Source organism: Balearica regulorum, chromosome 8, assembly GCF_011004875.1.
Source record: "Balearica regulorum gibbericeps isolate bBalReg1 chromosome 8, bBalReg1.pri, whole genome shotgun sequence".
NCBI lineage: Eukaryota > Metazoa > Chordata > Aves > Gruiformes > Gruidae > Balearica > Balearica regulorum.
In genome coordinates, this window is record NC_046191.1 from 19253935 (window position 1) to 19273333 (window position 19399).

Genomic DNA, 19399 nt, shown 5'->3' on the forward strand with positions numbered 1-19399 from the left:
CCTTTCTGATTGCCACTGTATTTCAGTGTGAATACCCTTGTATTTTTGTAAGTTTAGTCAGGAAGGATAACTACAGAAGATAGGCTCCTGCTGAAGTACCTTTTGATTTCTGCATTGGCTGTTTGATTTACTCCCAAAAAGAAATTGGCTTTTCGAAAAGAAATGTATGCAGCCTGGTGTCAGTATTGCCAGATGTGACCCTGTTGTTCCATGTTTACTTCTGTCCTGAAGGTAAGTACTATTTGTCTTGCTTCGGAAATATTTGCACTGATTATGCTATACATTTGCTTGCGTTCTATATTGAACTCTTGTGGTGGTGTGGAATATATTTATGGAGTCCATTATCTTTGTAATACTTATGTGATTGCTATGTCAGATTACAGAAACAGTATGAAGTTGAGCTGTTTAGAGTTTGGGCTTTGTATATGTTTTGGAAAGAAGGAGAAACATAGTAGTGACAATTTAAAAATGTGGGGGTTTTTTTCAGTACGCTGAAGTTTGTACTCTGCTTTTGTATATGCCACTTCAATGTCTAAATGTGCTCTAATAGAGGGTTTTTACCATTTTAAAAATGTAACTTTTCTAATGGAAGTGCATATGCTTATGGTTAAGTTGCATCACTCTGAATTTCCCTTGTAATTTAAGGTATTTGGGAAGGAAAAATACCTTGTTAACCTGGAAGGGGAACAGTATGTATTTGTAGTGTTTGATCTTGCAAAGAAAGTACATTTCAAATGTTTTATGACTAATTTTAATGTTATTCTTACAATACAGGTTATGATTCTGAAGTCTATGGTGAAGTATAAGAGGACTTTACTGTATGTTTCTACGCTCATATCTTAAACTCTGAGATAAACTGACATACAGCAGAATTGTGTTACATTTTAATATTGAGTTATCTGAATCACAAAACCTTGAAAAATTCCATTGTTTTGAAGAAGCCAGTAGTAACATCTGGTTTTAGTTTAAATTCTTTCTTCAGTTATGTTAATGTTACTACAAATATTGCTTTAAAAACAACGATTGCAATAGATTCCAGTGCAACTAGAGGATGGGTTTTGTGTGTTTGAGAATTTATTCCCCCCCCCAGGGTGTTATCTTTATCCAAACTAGTTTTCCAAAGAAGATAGGAAGGTTCTAACTTACTGCTATGTTACTTACCTGTTAAGTGTATGGATTTGATTTTTATAATCAAGTTCGAAAAGTATTTACTGTTTTTTGCAAGATATTAATGAAGAGGAAAAGATATGGCTTGTGTATTTTTTCTCTTGAACGCTAAAATTCACAGGTGATACTGAAAATGGAAGTTCACCTTGGAGTAGAACTTTTTACAGAAAAATCCCCTAGTCTATTGATTTGACAAAACCAAACAGCATACCATAAATCAGTTAACAGATGAGCCTTCCAGTTCTGTAACTGTTTACCTAACCAGTCCTCAGGGACCTCTGTCTTCTGAAGTATTGAACAGTGTCTGCTCCCCTTCGATGTGGAGTGTGCTCAGAACAGAGTCTGTAGCAATTAATTCTGTTAATATTTGCAGCCTTTCTTACACAACAAAAGGCTAATGATTCACTTCAATAAAATTGAAGAGCTGATCAGAGTACCCATGTATAGGTGTCTTAACTCAGAGTGATTTAGGGGAGAAATATTTATTGACAATCTGTATAGCACAGTTGTATCTTTTGAATACCTGTAGAAACAAATGTAAGGTATATGCCTTCATCTTAAATCTCTCTGATGGGAGCTGATAATAGCATTAGGAAACACCTTCTTATATTACAGTTGAATTCACTGTATTACAGTGTATCTACTTTAGAAATAGAGTTAGTTGAAACAGCTTATCAGAGCTATGTTAAATAAGGATATTCTGCCTGGATCTCTGTGTGTGTGTTTAAAGGTAGAAGATTCATGTTTACCAGAAGATCCAATGTGTATTATTTCGGTACCAAGTTCTTGTAGGTTTAGTGGGTATTTTAATTACACCTATTGTGAGAAGTGATCTAAAAGTTAACACCAGGATACGTTTGTTTTATCCTGTGCAATAAGTTTTATGAGATTATCGTTTACTCCAATTACTATTTAGAAATAGTCCCATGAAAGACATTTTGTTTAAGGAGCCGTCGACTTGAGTTTAATATTCTAAATAACATGCGCCTTTATTAAATATGTATGAGGAAAGTTATAAGGGATATAGCTTGCTCTCTGTGTTAAAACAGTGAAGTTCTGCTGCTGATACTCAGTGCTTGGATTCTGTATAGATATTTTTATACTATGTTTGTCCTAATTATCAGAATGATAAACAGTATGATTCAACCCATACCAAAGAGGTTTTTTTCTTTCTACTTATTCCACTGAGATAAGGCTTGAATGTGGATCTTTAAGTGTGAAACACTCCAAATTGACTTTTCTGCATGGGATTTGTGCACCCTTCTTGTTAAACACTTTATGGTTTTTAAGTCAGTTTAAAATGGTATCCTCAGAATGGTCTACTTAATAGCTGAGTAGATAAATACAAGGAAGTGATATTTGGATGACAGGGAAGTTGATACTCTCCCTTCTTTTTCGCCTCCCCCAGCTAGTGGAAAGTACTTCCTTGTTTTAAATTTGATCACTTGCTATGTCCTGGCTGATGGTGAGTTCAGAGCTATGATTCTGTTATAGTTCTGAACTGTAGTATGGATTCTGACTAAGTTGTACGCGAACTAATAGTTATTTTACTTACGTCACATTTCAATTCAGTATGACTTTCGCTAAATAGTGCGGTGTAAGCTGAGTTTCAAGGTAGTGCAACTGGACATACTGTAATACAGCTTGCACGGAGTTGTGCATGTACGTGTAAGGGATAGAGATATAACTTGATAAGCAGTGACTGTGTTCTGCAAAGCAGCAGATGCAGGCTCATTGCAATAGAATGAGCAGCAAAGTTGGTGAAACTTGTTTTCTTCTGAATTTGTGATGTAGGGCATCTAGGTGTTCTGTAATAATATTCCATTTGCAAAACCTTTAGCTTTCCCCTATTGTCTTCTCTCTACCTCTCTCCTTGTCATTATACCTTCAGGGTAATAACCTCCTACTCTCAGGGAACGATTTCACTTTGTAACATTGATACCACTCCCTTCTTTTCTTGAGCACAGTGTTTTAAGTTCACTCCCATAATGTATGGAGAGGAAAAAAGCAGTGTGTACTGTGCTTATTCGATGCTGTGCCAAACTGGCCAGAGCAGGAACTTAACCCTTCTCTGAAGAAGTTGGCAGTAGGTAAGATCTCCTTCCTGTTTCTACAAGTTTTTAGAAAACAGATCCTTTAGAATGCAAAAATAGATTATTAAGTCACATATGCAAGAACTGGGAAGTGTCAGGGCTGCTTGCTCATTTGGTCTCCTGTGGATGCATTTTTGATAATAATGTGAAGGTATCTATAATTTGTAGAGAGGCATTTAAAGGTTTTTAAAATTATCAATAGTTTCACCAATGGATTGCTTAGTCATACACTAAAATACTCACCTTGTACACTGAGTGTCAAAACAGGTAGTCATCTTTTCTGACTGAAGAAGGAAATTATTCTTTACACAATTTTTCAAAAATAAAAATCTTGCAGCATTTTCTTCCCAGCCAGATACTTAGTTCTTGCAGATTTTCTGTAGGCTAACGTAATGCAGTAAATGTGATGGGTTTGTACTGAACTTCTGCTTCATATGAGGCCTTGCGTGGCTATTAGTTGTAAGCGAATTCAGCATTCTGCTGCTTCGTTGATGTATAGCCCCACAGCTTTATACTATGTGTTATTCCAGTGTTGCTGTAAAGATGGTATTTTCTCCAGGTATTTCTTACAATGAGCAACAGCATCTCTAAGCATTGTACAAACAGTAATACTTTTTTACTGTGATGCATCATATCACACTTACTTCATTCATGGTTAAACTTGAAGTCTTCCTGGCTCCTTTTGCAAGTGACATAACTAGGACTAAAATCTACTTATGCTTCTGTCTGTTTATTAACAGCATTTGACCACTCCCAGAAGACTAAGAAAGTGCCTGCTTTCTGGCTTGGCTATGGTAAAAATAAGATTTCTTGGTGTTTCAGGGAATGGACATATAATTATGTCCTTTGTATATACAGGCAAATGTAATGCTGTCCCTGTGTTAGTGGCAACTATTTTAATCCAATAATGCTTGAAAACATATTTATATGATTTGTGATCTGCTGTTGTTTTGGACAGAGCTGTTTGAAAATGATCTGATCTGTGTTAAAATAGGAATTAAGCTTAAAGTAGATCTAAGTGGAGAATCAGTGTTTGAGAATTAAGCTTTAGTTCAAATGCGAATAAGACTCAAGTGTTTTAAAGATCTTTATAAAGAGCATATGCAAAAAAATCTGGTTAATTTTTAAAAATCAGAAGTTGTTTGTTTAAACAAATTCCCTCCCAATTAAAAGTTTAATGAGATGAAGGGGCTATTTGAAAGCTAAGCGAGTGGATTCTGATCCAGTTTTCAAAGTAGGATTTCCTGGTACATATTTTATGTATGCTTGTATTCTACAAGGAGGGGTGTATGGTTAGTGATACCTGCTTTATATATGTGTGTGTGTTTATATTTTTCTCAAGTGGTGGTGGTAGTAAGGAAGTCCATTCTGTTTGCATGGGGTATTTTACCTCCTTACTAACTTGTAGGTAAAGTTAAATTAAAGCTGACATGTATCCACAGTGTGAAGAGGCTGTGATGAGTAGCAGAGAGGAAGGATGCCTGTAACCATGTTCTGGCCTCTACGCACTCTGTTGGTAGAATTTCCTGAGGAGGAGGAGATGGTGCATTTAGGAAACCGCACTCCCTGCAGTGAGGCAGGTGGTGAGCCTGCCATGGGAAGACAGAGCAGGAGTCCACTGTGAGAAATAGAATGCAGACCCATAGGTAAACTTGTGAAGAATTGAGGTTTTCTTTACTTAAGTTTGCATCTTGATACAGTGAGGTAAATACACTGTTTCGGTTCATATGAAGGTGCCCATCTATTCATTGAAGAATCCTGGAGGCGATTTGTTAGCTGGACAAATAGGAGTGGCTGTTGAGATGCCCTCTGTGGCAGCACGTTCATTCCTCTCGTCTTAACATGAGTGTTCAGTGTCCCAGCTGTGACCTGTTTCAATTTGCTCTGCTGGTAGAAAACCAAATGTGTTAAAATCTAATCCTTAGTCCAGCTGATACATTCACTGGCATGGGTGAACTGAAGTGCACAGCTGTAATCTCTAATGCCAGCCTCTAATGTCTTTCAACTGATCTGCTGATGTCCAGATGCAGAACTTGATTCTCTTGTGGTTCTGGCTGTTCATTCCAAAAGCAATTACAAATGTTTCTATTCCTGTTCTGTCTCTGGTAGATTTCTGCCCTTTCCCTGAAAATAAATGCATCTGTCACACCTGTGAAATTGTCAGGTGCCAAACAAGACATCTGCTCCTGCCAGACCTGACTTTCCATCAGAACTTCCCAAAGCAGTTCCTTCGCTGCTGCTCTAAGGAGATCTTTAAAGAGAAAAGCACAGACTTTGTATTTCTCTTCCTCAATTGTGGCTCTCCATTTTTAGCTTCACTTTAGAAACCTGACTTGCTGTATATGTTATCTTACAGCATGGCTAGGTTTCCAGCAGTTCAGTACCACTTTTGAGTTGTTTGCTGTCTTCATCATGCAAAGTTTTCTCTAATCATAGAAACTGACTTTAAAGTCAAAGTTGACTGTGCTACTGCTTTTCAAGAATATATACAAAAGTTTAACAGGCAAATGGATTTTTCATACAGCCTTCATGCTGTTCCTTAGAGCAAAGTAGTCTTTCATCCAGCTAGAAGTAATTTTTTAATTCCCATTGTTTTCCTTTTGCATATTAAGCACTTCAAGTCCGCATTTCTAGAAGAGTTTCTCACTTAAATATTTTCCGGCTGTGACATACAGTTTACTGTTAACACCAGTGTCTTAGTTTTTGCAAGCAAAATAGCTCCATGTCCCAAAGGTCAACTAACAAATTGTTTTCAATTCTTTTTAGGAATTATTTTTCCTTTTCTTGCCTCCCAAAGATAGTAGATTTTCTTCATACTATCCTGCCTGTACAGTCTATACTGAACTTTTGTTTTAATATGAAATTAAAATGCAAAGTACTGTTTAGTTTATGAATATGCACCTGTAACTTTTTTTTTTTAAATCTTAATCTCTGAGTGCCTCTGCTTTATTTCCAGTATAGCTGGTATAGCTGTGGCTTTTGGTGTTGCTGCTCTGAACCTTCTCATTGATATTAATCGTCTAGTCTAGAAAATGCTTATCCTTTAAATTTGCTCACAGCCACATTTTTTCCACTCTTTTAACTTTAATACATAAATTGTTTTCAGAGAGGAATGAGATACAATTTGAAGGTTAGTCTGGAAGCTACAATCCAAAACTCTCAGAAAGCAGAATAGCAAGACACTTTCTATTTTGTTTTTGGTATGGAAACAGCTCTTTGTTAGTTTCTAGATGTAAAACTAACAGGATGTTTAAAAAGAAATAAACTACTGTTTAGCTGGAAGCAGTTCTTGTCTGCCTGTTAGGAAGAAGCACATTGCAGTTGCAAGAAAAAGAGAAAGACCAGAAGACCAAATTGGTAATTATGAAAACAAGCAGGCAGGAAGAGAGAGAAGTGATAATTAGTTCAGACAGTAAAATAGAAGAGCCATTATATCCTAGAATAGAAAAGGAAGCAGGAATGCATAAAGATACAGACAAAAGTAGAAAACAAAAACAATTACGCACTGAAGAGGTTTCAAAGATCAGAAAAACTGAAATGTATTCTCAGAAGTAGATTAGTGTAACATTCTCTACATAAAATACAATTTTATAATCTAATTTGTCCTGAAGACAAGTAGGGAAAGGTGTACTATACTGGTAACTTCTCAGTAATATATTTGTGTCTGATTATGGTTCCCATAATTTCTAATGTAGCACGTTGAGTAGTTCTTCGCACAAATATTGCAAGTTAGTTTAAAAATAAATTAATTTACCTGGAGTTATTCGTGTAAAATGAATGAAAAACTTAATTCAAGACCTTGATTTTTATTTTAAAAAAGAAAAAAGTAAGCTGCATAATGTTTCATAGAAACACTTCAGATATTTCGGGAGAAGAGTTTGATAAAACCTTAATATGTGAAGTAGTAATTTTATAATGTTTTGTAACTTAAAATATTTAACTTCTTGAATAGAGTTGGGTCTTTTCGTCTTCTGCAGTACTGCTGATGCAGGAAGGAAGGACATTATGCAGAATTTAACCTATCATTTAAATTTATCCATAGTTCAGGTTCATTTGAGAAACTCTTGTGGGCTTTAGTTTAAGTATACAAGAACTGCTCTGATCAATGTTGTGGCAATAATCAGCCACATTTTCTCAGTTGGATTACTGTGCACTTGCAGTTGTGTGGTTAATTTGTTGCTTTTCCTAAAGTGATAATAAAATAGAACATTTCTATCCACAAATGCACTGGGGCTTTTGTGCTGCCAAATGTTTTGGGTTTTTTCCCTGAACAAGACCCGATTCCTGCTTTTCTGTGCTCTGAACACTCTTTGTCTAATCTCATCAGGGCATAGGATGTATTTTCCTTATACCAGACAGTGTAAGCGTTAAGAATTTAGAGAGCAAAGTATGGGACTAAGCTTTTAATCTCCCACTTACCAAGTCGGAATTTTGGACTGACCAAGCTATGCTGCCTGGAGAACAAAAAATTAGGAAAAAAACTTAAATCTTGTGCCAGTGCTTCAAAACTGCAAATAAGATCACTTGGGTAACTGCAGACTAATATTGTGGTCAGATAAAAGTATGGAAATAACAATATTCAGTTGACTCAAAAGAGAATAAAATGGTGGTAGCATAATTAATGTGAAATGTGATGATTTAAAATAAAATGTTTTGTTAAATGATATATTTTAAAGATAGGGCGGATTTAATTACTTGAGATAGATTGCTTAAACTTGTAAGTCAGTGTAGTTCTGTGTTTTAATATGATTCTTAAGGTTTTCAACTGTGTTGTCTGGAGATATCAAAATGGATGTCAGTGAAGTGGGGACTGATCAGCAATTTGATGTTGATGCAGTAAACTAGAGTGTATTGTAAAGGAATCATTTAGTAAAATGGATTTTTTTTTTTTTTTTAATGCAGAATTTGATACCACAATCCTATCTTTCAATGCAAGTAGAGATGCCTTCCAAAGATGATGAATGCCGGGAACATTAACCCTTTAAAAATCTCAGTCTGGTTTAATGCCTTTTATTTGGAACTCCCATATAAACACTGTCTGGACTCGCTACTGATAGCTTTAGGAAGACTAAGGATTTGGTATTTATGGTGTAATATTCCCTCCATGCTAATCCTTGTGAAGAGATCCTCCATGGTTTTGTTTTCTTTTTGTTTTTCTTGTTTGGGGAAAAAACAGATGTCTGTAAGAGGGGATAGAACAACTTGAGTTTAACCCAGGAAAGGCTGTTTTGTCTTTGGTGCAGATTTGATTCAGCTTGACTCCTTGCTTTGATGTTTCAGCTGCTATTACTGTAAAACTTCCTTGTATCTGCAAAAACCTGGCAAGTATAGAACTGCATACCTGAAGTATTTGTAACATTGATCTGTGGTTCCAGTAAATAATCTGGAAGTAGAATTTAGGGAGGTAACATTTCTTTGGGAATAGTCTATATTGACCTACCACAAACTTTTTGTGAAGTGTCAGATTTGTTTGTTTATAATGTAGAGACTTTGGACTACATTGCAGCTTTTGAGTGGGCAGTTCCTTTTATGGCCACCATCCATTAGCTGACATTAATCAGTTTAACACTGATAATTAATTCAGCTGCAGTTTTAATAAAGTTCTTTACAAAAATTGCCTGATCAGCTGCTACGGGGTGTGGGGAGTTACTAGACAAACAGCAATATATATTTGCCTTGGAAAATTGTTGAGAACATACTTTGCTATCAAGGTAGTATATAGCCAGATATTGTAGGATGTGCTCTTTCTTTTTTTAAATTGCAATTATTTGGTCCATTTTCTCCTCTGTACAGTATTGCCTGATTTTTGCGCTTTTTTTACCATTCAAGATATCGCTTGGCTTGGCTTGTATCTCAGTGCGTTAATTTTATTTCCTTTGTAGCAATGTGCTTGTGTTCCTGGATGAAAAGGAAAGTTTTTGTTTAATTGATTGAATTAATGCTTCTGGAGACAAGTTGAAAGGACTACGAGTAAATTTGTGACTCCCTGCTAGAAGCCTTTCTGAAAAAGCCATTCCTTTCTGCTTATTCATTGATGTTGCCTTTATCTTTTGCTCATTTTTCTCAGTGTCGTTATTGAGCAGTGTAAAGTTATTTTTGTGACTGTGGGCTTTTCATTCACTGGTTTATTGTTTATAGAGAATTTGAAAAATTGTGAAGTTGATATGTTTCCTTAATAGATTTTCTCTGTTACTTGAGAGCTCTGTTCTACAGTACATACATGATTTACAGAGAACTTAAGAGACATTGTCAGTATGTCCAATTTAATCCAAGGCATCAATGTTTATATGAGAGTTTATTATAGTGTTTTTATTTTGAATACAAATCTAGAAATCATCTGTAGATTATTTTTTTAAGGCATCCAAACCTTAATTTAAGCCAGTTTTCAAAAAATGCTTTGGTACTTCGTGAAAGTTAATTTTTTTTATCCTTCATATTGTATGTTTCAATATAACATAGTGCATAATATAATTGCTGACTGAAAAATGGCAGTGAACAAACTGACTTTGTGAAGCTGTCTCACTCTTGAAGAGAGTGGGAACATACTATTTTAATTCCAGTAAATATGGACTAATGGCCCTCTAAATTAGGATTTCCATTCCTTATCTAGGAGTTCATTAATGCATCCATGAGTAGTTTCGTATGTCAATAATGGTGGAGGAGCTGGACTAATGTAAAGGTCTACAGAATGGTGAGCATAGCTAATGGGTTTTAATTTTTTTCTTACATGGGATTTACTCCATTCAGGTTGCTCTGTATCTTCTATGCAAGCTCCTCATATAGGAAGGGAACAAATTCTTTCTTCCCCTGAGGGGCTATGGGATAATCCTACAGAGATGTCTTTGCACAGAGCATACTGTTTCTAGAATCAGTTGAAGAATAATAATTGAGGAAAGGAAGAGGTTTTGGCACTCGGTCAGTACCAGTTTTTGATACTTGGGCTAGTAAAGCGTGAGGGGAGAATAACATGTCAAATGTACTCAAATTTTGCCATTCCAATTTCATATTAGTAGCAGAGAATTAATTTTGACCAGTAGAGTCCTTTTTTGTTTGAACAAAATATTTGGAAAGCCATCCTCTCTGGTTACATGTTCGGAAACATAAGTAATGTGGTGTTCCGTAACGCTAATGAGAGCTTTGTGGACGAAAGAAACTAAGTAGGACAGCAAAGGCTTTGTTCTACTGTACACTGGAGAAGGTCAGTTCTTCTTAATGGTATTGGATGTTGGCTCCATGCCAAAAGCACCTTTTGGAAACTTCTTTTGGATGCCAGGTTAGTGTTGTCAGAGTAATAACAAAAATGAGTGGAATATAAAAAAGACGGCCTTCTTGAGATTGATGATGTATTTTTATGCATATATGCAACAGTGGTTTGACACTACACTTTGGTAACCATCTCCCTCTTCAACACACAAACAATGCATATGCAGCTTTTCTAAAAACAATAGCAGGAATGTCACTTTATTTGACAGAAGATATTTAGTGTGGAAATGTCCAGTTGGTATAAAGTGAGCACATCAGAACAATATGAGATACAGTTTCCCAAATATATGTAAATCTTGTTTTTAGTCCCTCTACTGTGTCTTGGCTGTTTATATGGATCACTGATGAAACACACGAGGGAAAGTGGTTGTATTTTTGGTGGAGAGAGTGATGCAGAGGTAGGAGTGTGTGGCTGGTAGTGGGACTGGATGGGTGCTTCTGGTTGGCAGTACTTATGCCATTGGATTGAAGCGTGCAAGGCGCTAATGCCATGGTTGTTAGTCCATGGTGTAGGATATTAAGAGCCACAAGGCAAGATTTGAGATCAAACTTAAACTTGTTACGTTCTTTTTTATTATTCTCATTGGTTGTATATAGTTGTGTTGTCTTGGTTTCTGTTTTAGTGAATACATTTTCCTTGAATCTTAAGCCCTGTGACATTTATGGCATTTTTTGATTTAACTTCAGATCATCCTACTGCATGTTGAAATTGAACTTAAATTGCTAATACTAAAGGTCGACATAATTCATTAGGTTCAGGCAAGTTACTGAATCTGCAAGACACAGCTTCTGATAAACACCCCTCACAATTTTTTGTGTAAGTTTAATAAACTTTGCCTTTCAATGCTTTCTTACAAACTTGGATGTTGCGGTTCCTTGTCTTTTTTGATTACTAAGTAACTGTTAAGAAAAAATTACTGTAAATGCTGTCATAAGCTGAAAATCCTCAAATTTTCCCATGTGGCAGATTTTTTAGCATAAAATGCAAAGATATGCTAGAATAAAAATATTGGCTAGGCTATATTTTGTACCTTTATTCATTCCTGCCTAATTCCTAAACCCCATATTTCCATTTGTTTTTTTAATTTTCGACTTGTCCTAATTAGTGTATCTTCCACCTGTTGATCAGTATCCAGTGAAAGATTGGTTTTGAAGATGATTTAATGTATTAAGAATCCCCCAACTTTTTTTTGGAAGCATGGGGTTTTTTTGACTGTTTGTTTTGTGCCTTTGCTGTACTGTAACTTTCTTAATGGCTAAGGACATGTTTGCTTTCTTTGGAATCTCTTGCTAGACTGATTGTGAACTCTGTATATAGATTGGCTTTAATAAAGATTTTTCATATGCAGACTACGCCCAACTTAGTCATGCAGCTGTAATTTATCTTATTTTTATTTCAACGGGTAGTCCTAAGAGTGGAAGTAATTTTTTGTATCCAATGAAATTACAACTTCCTGTGTTTTAAAACTGCCAAACACATCTCTCTTGTTGAGCAGTCACTTATTTACCTAACACTGATCTTTGGTTGTCTTCGTTATCTTGGTGGAAAAGATCCACTTTAGAACTACAGGATTTTTAGGGGAAAAAACACACATTTGCATTGTGAAAATGATCAAAGGCTTGCTTAAAATGCAAGTATTTAGAGCTGTTTTTACTGAAAGAGGTAGATCTGTGCCTGCATGTACAGCTTACTGTTCTGGTATATGGCTGGTGGGGGGTGGGGAAGGGGTGTGGGGGGTGTGTATACACCCACACACACACACACACACGTGACTGATTTATAACTTGAGTAACTTCTATCCAAGTAGCAAGCATTCCCTCACAGCACAACTCATAAATAAATTATATGTCCTTTCTGGTGTTGCTGTGATTCTTACCTAATTCTGGATATTTTTGTTTCCTTTTGTTTTTAAAGGATCAGTTTGATAACTTGGACAAGCATACACAGTGGGGCATTGACTTCTTGGAGAAATATGCAAAATTTGTAAAAGAAAGGATAGAAATTGAGCAAAACTATGCAAAACAACTAAGGTAAGGATTTTTTCTTTTTAAAGGAATTGTAACATAATTGCTGAATTGTTACTTAAAATCACTGTGTCAGATGATGGGCAAGTATGTAATGTTGTGATTAGTAACCATGTTTCATTTACAGAAGGAATTGGATCACTGGTTCTTTTTATTACAAGTTTTTCTTTACCAGTGCAAACCAGAAAATTATATTTGAGCGTGCACTTGCTTATTTGTTTTTGCCGCCTTCCATCCCTTTGTTTCCACCCACCCTTCAAATCTTTGAACTAAAAAGACTTCAATTTTATGATTCAAAACAAAGCAAAGCCATAGTAATATTTTTCCACTATCAGCATGTCTGTTGCGAAGTGCATTACCATTATCTACATTTTTGTGTGTTCGATGAGCTTCAAGCCTCTGCTACTAATTAATTTCTCATGTTGAATTGGCAAGAGCTACGCTACATTGCGTTAAGAAATCTGATTGAAATCATTGAGTAGACCTTGAGAAAGTAGCTGATCTTCTTGTTCTCAAAGTGTGCTCTTTCCATAGCTGGTCTTGTCCCTTTGGGTGAGACTGTAACCCAACCACCCCTTGTCTTACCTCTCCAGTTTACTTTTTGCTGGTGCCAAGTGAAACATCTTTTAGGTCCAATAGGAATTTCCCCACAGGAATCGTAACAAGAATCATGCAAAAAGAGTAGCAGCAATGGAATGGTAGAGAAGCACATTCTTCAGAATAAAGCAGGATTGATTTTTACCAAAAGGTGCACACCTTGTGTTCTTGAAGAACAGGATTTAATATAAGACACTCCTGTGACCTTGGCCTTCGTCATAATCTTTGCTGTCTTGAATTCTTTTGTGGATTCAGCTGAAGCTGCTGCCTAACACTTGTTGGACTGAAACTAATAGCAGCTTCTCCCCTGTGGTGTCTTCCATCGTCTCATCATTGGCAAACCAGATTGTCACCAGATACAGAGCTGAGGAATCCTTCTCATAAATGCAGTAATGAGGTTCACAGCTGAGAGTGCAGTTGTTCTCTGTCTAGGCTGCTCATTTCCTTTTTGATTTATCAGTTTCTTTGATCCAGTTGTGTATATTCACCTAACATAAATACTCCATTACTTTACTGAAGGATTTTTTTTCTTAAAAGGAAGGAAATAAATACCACTTTTCCAAAGCTGGCATAGAAGAACTTCAGGAGGTAAAGGAAAGTTTGAAGCATGCACAGCACCAGTTCACAGCCCAGTTTTGATTTGTTTTCAGTTGTCTGTTTAAAAATGGAAATGTGTTTTATTTGCACGGATCTATCCAGATATTTTCCTTAAATAGTATGAACAAATGCCATTTTGCTTAATTATATTTAAAGGTTCATTCCACAGCTAGCAAGATGAGACATCACATTATTACTTTAGGATTTGGCTAAAAGTAGGAAATCTTCTCTGTGCAGCATTTTACTCTTTTGGGTAAAACTACTGATTTTCCCCAGAGTCTTTCAAAAACGAAAGAATTATGTCGAATATCCCTCCTGTCAGATGACTGGACTGACTGTCATGTGCAGTAAGTATGACAGTTTTGGGAAGCACAGGTCTTGCTGCACATGTGTTGTACAGTGCATGCATGCACTTCCTGCCTGCGGCCATCGAGGGTCTGGATGACAACACACGTGAGAGGGTGACTGATTTTCTGCCAGTAGACCAGTTCATGAAGCTACTCTTCAGTATTCTTGCCTGTGTATTCCTTGGGGGAGAATTGACTGTTAGTAGTGAACTGTCTTGTGATAACAACTTGATTTTTACCATCATTGTTCTCGAGAACAGTCACTGATTTTAGCTATGTGAAAACAGTCATGAGGCCCCAGAGGAGATTGAAATCAAGCAAAATTTTCATCTCCAGAAGAGTTAGCCATCCTGCAGCTTGTTCCTGAGAAGTTCTGAGAGAGAAGATCTTGGGGATAGACTATGGTTCTGGTGAATTTTAATGCGGGCAGCATGTGACCTGTGAGATCAATACTAATATCCCTGATAGAAAATTCTAGTTTATAATAGTTTTTTTCCTTTTGTAATGAAATACAATTGGAAAAATGGTGTGTTGAGAATCTCTTCATAATGAACTTTATAGCTGAGATTTATTAGGCCCTTGTTTAGTGGATGTGTAAACAGTATGATGAATGGTCACCTCTTGGTAGTTCTGTGGCTCTCTTAGTGCTTGGATGGGAGACCAAAAGAAAAAAAGTTTAATGAGGAAGATAATGCTAGTGATGTATGGTGGAATTTTTTTTCTGTCTTGGTTTCAGTGTGGGCCACGAACATTCTGTTGAGATTGTTGATGGATCTTATTCTCATAGGCTTAAACCCAAGGATGAAAACTTGAGTGAATTTTTCATAAGTTTTCTCAGATTAGAGTCTGTGTCCTGGCAGAAATTCATATTCACTTTGTGTATACCCTTGCATTTTGATAATATTCTTTTTGTGTACTGTCACAACTTAGTGATGAGACTTTCCCAGGTGCAACAGCTGTTCTGAGTCTTCTAGATGACAAGTGATGCATGTATAGCAAGCATATGAGGAACTGTTTGAATGAACTCACTATATTCTTACTGTATGCAGTTATTGCAGTTCATGGTTGCTGAGTAATTCCAGAAATGATAACTCGTGAGAATCCTGTCTAAATGCTGGTTTTAGGTTGCAAGTCATTCCTTCCTATTCTTCTGTGATAGGCAGTTCTTGATACTGAGAAAAAGTGTAAGAAAAATTGAAACCATTGAGGAATCCTTGAATGTCTACAGAGGAAAAAAAAGAAATCTCTAGAGAGCTTGTCTTGTCTTTGTCTGCAATATATTTTGTTCTGGAGAAAACCAAACAACTATAATCTCTTTTTTTTTGAGGTAACTGAAAGGAAAAATCTTAAGTTTTCTGTAGCTTAGGTCTCAACTAACATATTGTGGTGCTCCAAGGATTGTGAAGGTTACTATAGGCTGTTACTGAGTTACAGGGATGTGAATCAGGACAAACATATTGCAATATGCATTGTAGATGAACAGATTTCATTTTAATTATGTGACTGTTTAATTTGTTCTTATTTGACAATGGGAAAAAAATAGATTTAGTATGTGCCAAATTACTGGGCTCTTGGCTGAATTTTGTAATTCTCAGATGCAGTTTTTGATCAGCATTGTTGCTTAAAAGGGGTGAGGTGAAGGTCTGTTTCGTTTGCTTCCACATCATCACACACAAAATAGTTCTGGAGGTTCACTCCCTTTTCATTCTGTCTGAGGCATTATGACACTTGAGAAGACAGAGGAGTTCCGCTTCCTGTAATGTCAGGCAGCAATACAAGTTATACCTGCAGTTACAGATGAAACTACCATGCAGAATAAGATTTCTGAATTTGGTCAGCTTCTCTATTGTCAGTTTAAAGAAAACAGCGATGATTGTTCTTGAAGTATTTGTTTCCCTTTAAAATTGTATGTTATGATCTCTGGAGATGTCTAGTTAATCTGAGCAAATTTATTTTTCATGTTCCTTCTGCATACTATTGTGTGCAAGTGGGTTTTTTTCTAAATACAATATTAATATATCCATATGTCTAGTCAAGTTGAAACATAGGTACCATTTTTACATGCAGAATCTTGGAAATGTTCTTTAAAATGGGTGTAAGCTGAAATGTGAAGTTGGGGGCACAAATTATCACCATATGTCTCAAATTTATCTTCCTTTGATTGGAGCTGAGAATTTATGCTGTTCATTATTATTCAAATATGGATGTGCGAGCCAAAACATACACATTCTTAATGGTTCCAAGGATATGCAGCTCTGTAAACTCAAATTTCATGTTACAATTTTTTACAATTCATCTCTTCAGTTAAAACTTTTTCTGATGACACATGACTAAATACAGTTTATTGTGATTGTTTTCACTCAGTCCATAATATTGATATGCAATCACTGAAGCCATCAGAACCCTATGGAAAGTATTACTTTATGTATAGATATGAAATGCCTTTAAGTACTTACTGCATTTTTTTTAGTAATTTAGGAAAGCAGACTTCCAAGTTTGTTCTCAGGCTCGTTTGTAATATGATGTAGATACTGTAGAGGTTTAGTATAAGCAGATGCCACAGTACCTGAGCTGTTACCTTAATACAAATTCTACCATATTGATGATGGTGCTCCTGTTCTTTACATTCTATATTAATTGACTGAAGAAAACTTAGTTTTGAGTTGATAAACACGTTTTTTGTACAAATGTCTGTAAAATTTTATGTACATGACTATAAATAATTTAAATTTAGTAACTAGCGTGCTTTTTGAAACTTCTGGGTATGTGACTGAGATAATTCTCTTAAAAGTCACTGATATAGTCCAAGCTGCTATCTCACTGGTGGTGAGCTGAGACCAATTTATACTGAGAAGAGAGGCTGATAAAATTACAGGAGCAGCACAATTGGATGTGGTGAGTCCTGTATGAAATCTACTTCCAGATGGCTGTAAGACAGCGTGTGGTAGAAGTCTAAATTGTACTTCCAGGGAGGATTAAAGTGTCATCAACCTGCACTTTTCTAAGGAAGTATAGAGCAATTTATCCCATAGACTTGGTTCAGTTCTGATGGTCTGCAATTACTTCTGCAATTTTCTTCTAAACTAGTCCAAGATCCATATTTGGATCCTGAGGATTAGATACGTTTAGATAAAAATGTTAAAGAACGTTATGCCCCTTTAAAGTGTCAGCTGGCTCCTCTTTGAAATAATGCTTCGCTCTTCAGATCCACGCTCATACTAGCTGCTTGCCAACCTGCATTTTTTCAGAGATTTAAATCTAACTTCACTGGTTTTTTTGAAGTGTTGGTGTTCACTTCTTGGAAAAGCCATTTATGCTTCATTGTTCACATGAACACTGGCTTTCTCTTTCAATTTTAATTTTTGCGTTTGCTTGTCATTTCATATTTGTAGACTGATTATCGTACCTTGTGCTGTTATTGAACCTTAAATCCTGATCACACAGTGTCTCAAAAGGTAGACAAGATTGATTAGTGAAACTGACTTCTGTTAGGAGAAAGGATTATATAATATTTTTGTCTTCCTAAAAATAGTCAACAACTGCATTAAAAAAATGAAACCAGAACAGAAATCAGCATGCTAGTAAATAATCTACATTTGTGACCCTTCTCTCCTGCCACTTTAAACTGTATGGTTTTTAGCAAGTGGTTTGTTTTCGCGTTTTTAACAGCTTTGAAAATCTTCCCTTGAAAATGCTCGTGCGTGGTTGATTAGCTACAGCAGTGTATACTTATTATGCATTTCACTTTATGAATAATAATAAGGTGAATTTTAGGAGCTTCCCATTCGTTAATAAGCCCTGAGGAACAAAGCAGAAATGTAAGGAAGATGAAACATGGGAAAGTTACTTAGCGAAGAAAATTATTCTTTTTTGGGGGGGGTGGAGGGGGGTGGGTTATGCACTTTCCAATCAAAATGTTTGCGTTTAATCCCTACCAGTGTTACAACAGGCCGTGGATTCTGGTGATAGCAAAGAGAGAGTCTTGTTTTAACTTCAGTGAGAAAGTCCTTGTAAAATTTGTAGATACTGTTTTGAAAGTCAGTGTTTATTCTGTTTCTTAGTACATATAAAAGGACTTGACTATCTTATGGTTGTTCTTGTTTTATACTTAATTTCTTCTTTGGGTGGATGTGTAAAATAGCTGAATTACAAAATATCATCCCTTTACACAAAACAGAAGTTTAAATGAAGCCTATTTCATACCAGTTACAAAGCAGAAGCATTCTTTGCATAATCCACGTCCACCTCAAGAACACAAGTCTTCCCTGCCGAGCTCAAGGCAAACACCCTGTCTCTTGAACAGAATGATTCAGTTGTGTGCACTTGTTTCGTTGTGTGGGTCTTTTGTTCTTAAATGGAAAGTACGATTATTTAGAGATGTACAGGGATGTTCCTCCTATTTGTGGGTTGTAAAGCAAATGATTGACATGCATTATTTTCTGCTGAGATGTTAATTCACACTTAAAAATATTACTTCAGTAGTGTAAATGAGAGATACCGTAACAGTTGATCTGGTCCACAGATTAAATGTTACTAGCAAGATTTCGATGAAGTGGTTCTAATGTTTGGAAAACATGAGAATTTTTGTGAGAGTGGACATTGCTATTTAACTACTGGTCTATTTAATTTGAATAGTAGATCTCTCTTTAAGTACTGTTTGCTGCTTTTAAAACTACACAGCAGCTGAGATGTTTCACTTCTTTGCACAAAGGTTGAGGATAAGCAATCTGAGAAGAATCCTACGTCTTACCTGTTTTTCTTTCGTACAAAGAAGAATTCTTTATTTGCTGTAAAATGACAAACTCTCACACAGAAAGGAAAAGAACTATAGTAGAGTTATAATTTCAATTTTTCTGTTCCATGGGAAAAAATGACAATTTTGAAAATAGGTAGAATAAAAAATGCAATCAATTGAAGGCATAAACATCCAGCTACTAAAAATGAGAAGGAAATTCTGGAATTTTTTTCAAGACTGACAATATGTATCCTTTTGAATTTCAAGAATTTTAAAAGACCTCATTACTGTCAGAAAAACAATATTGTAAGTCAAGGCAGAATACTGTGCTGTAAAATGTGTGTACTCAGAAGTTTAAAGCAAAGCTTGAGGTACAGGACGATAAGAATTTCAAAAATCACTGGACATTCTCTCCTCTTATCCCTCCTGTCTGTAAAATTGTGTGGCTTCATTTCATGTTCATCACAGGGTTGTGTAAGCAGTATATGCCTGTGTTGTTTGTGCTTTAGGGTGGAGTAGATGATGTGGTTTGTATGTTTCTTAAGGTGCTGTTTCTGCATTGTGTGATAAGCAGA

The 19399-nt window shown here is 36.0% G+C and overlaps 1 protein-coding gene across 7 annotated transcripts in view; it reads left to right on the plus strand.

Moving 5' to 3' along the window:
• Positions 1–19399, plus strand: part of FNBP1L (formin binding protein 1 like) — a 61525-nt gene that overhangs the window by 20356 nt on the left and 21770 nt on the right. For 6 of the 7 annotated variants that reach the window (XM_075759949.1, XM_075759952.1, XM_075759946.1 and 3 more), the window contains exon 2: positions 12439–12554. In XM_075759949.1, coding sequence (XP_075616064.1) covers positions 12439–12554 — 116 coding nt within the window. Of the gene's footprint in view, positions 1–195; positions 232–12438; positions 12555–19399 lie in introns of those variants that run through there. The other variant, XM_075759947.1, reaches the window with a different exon arrangement.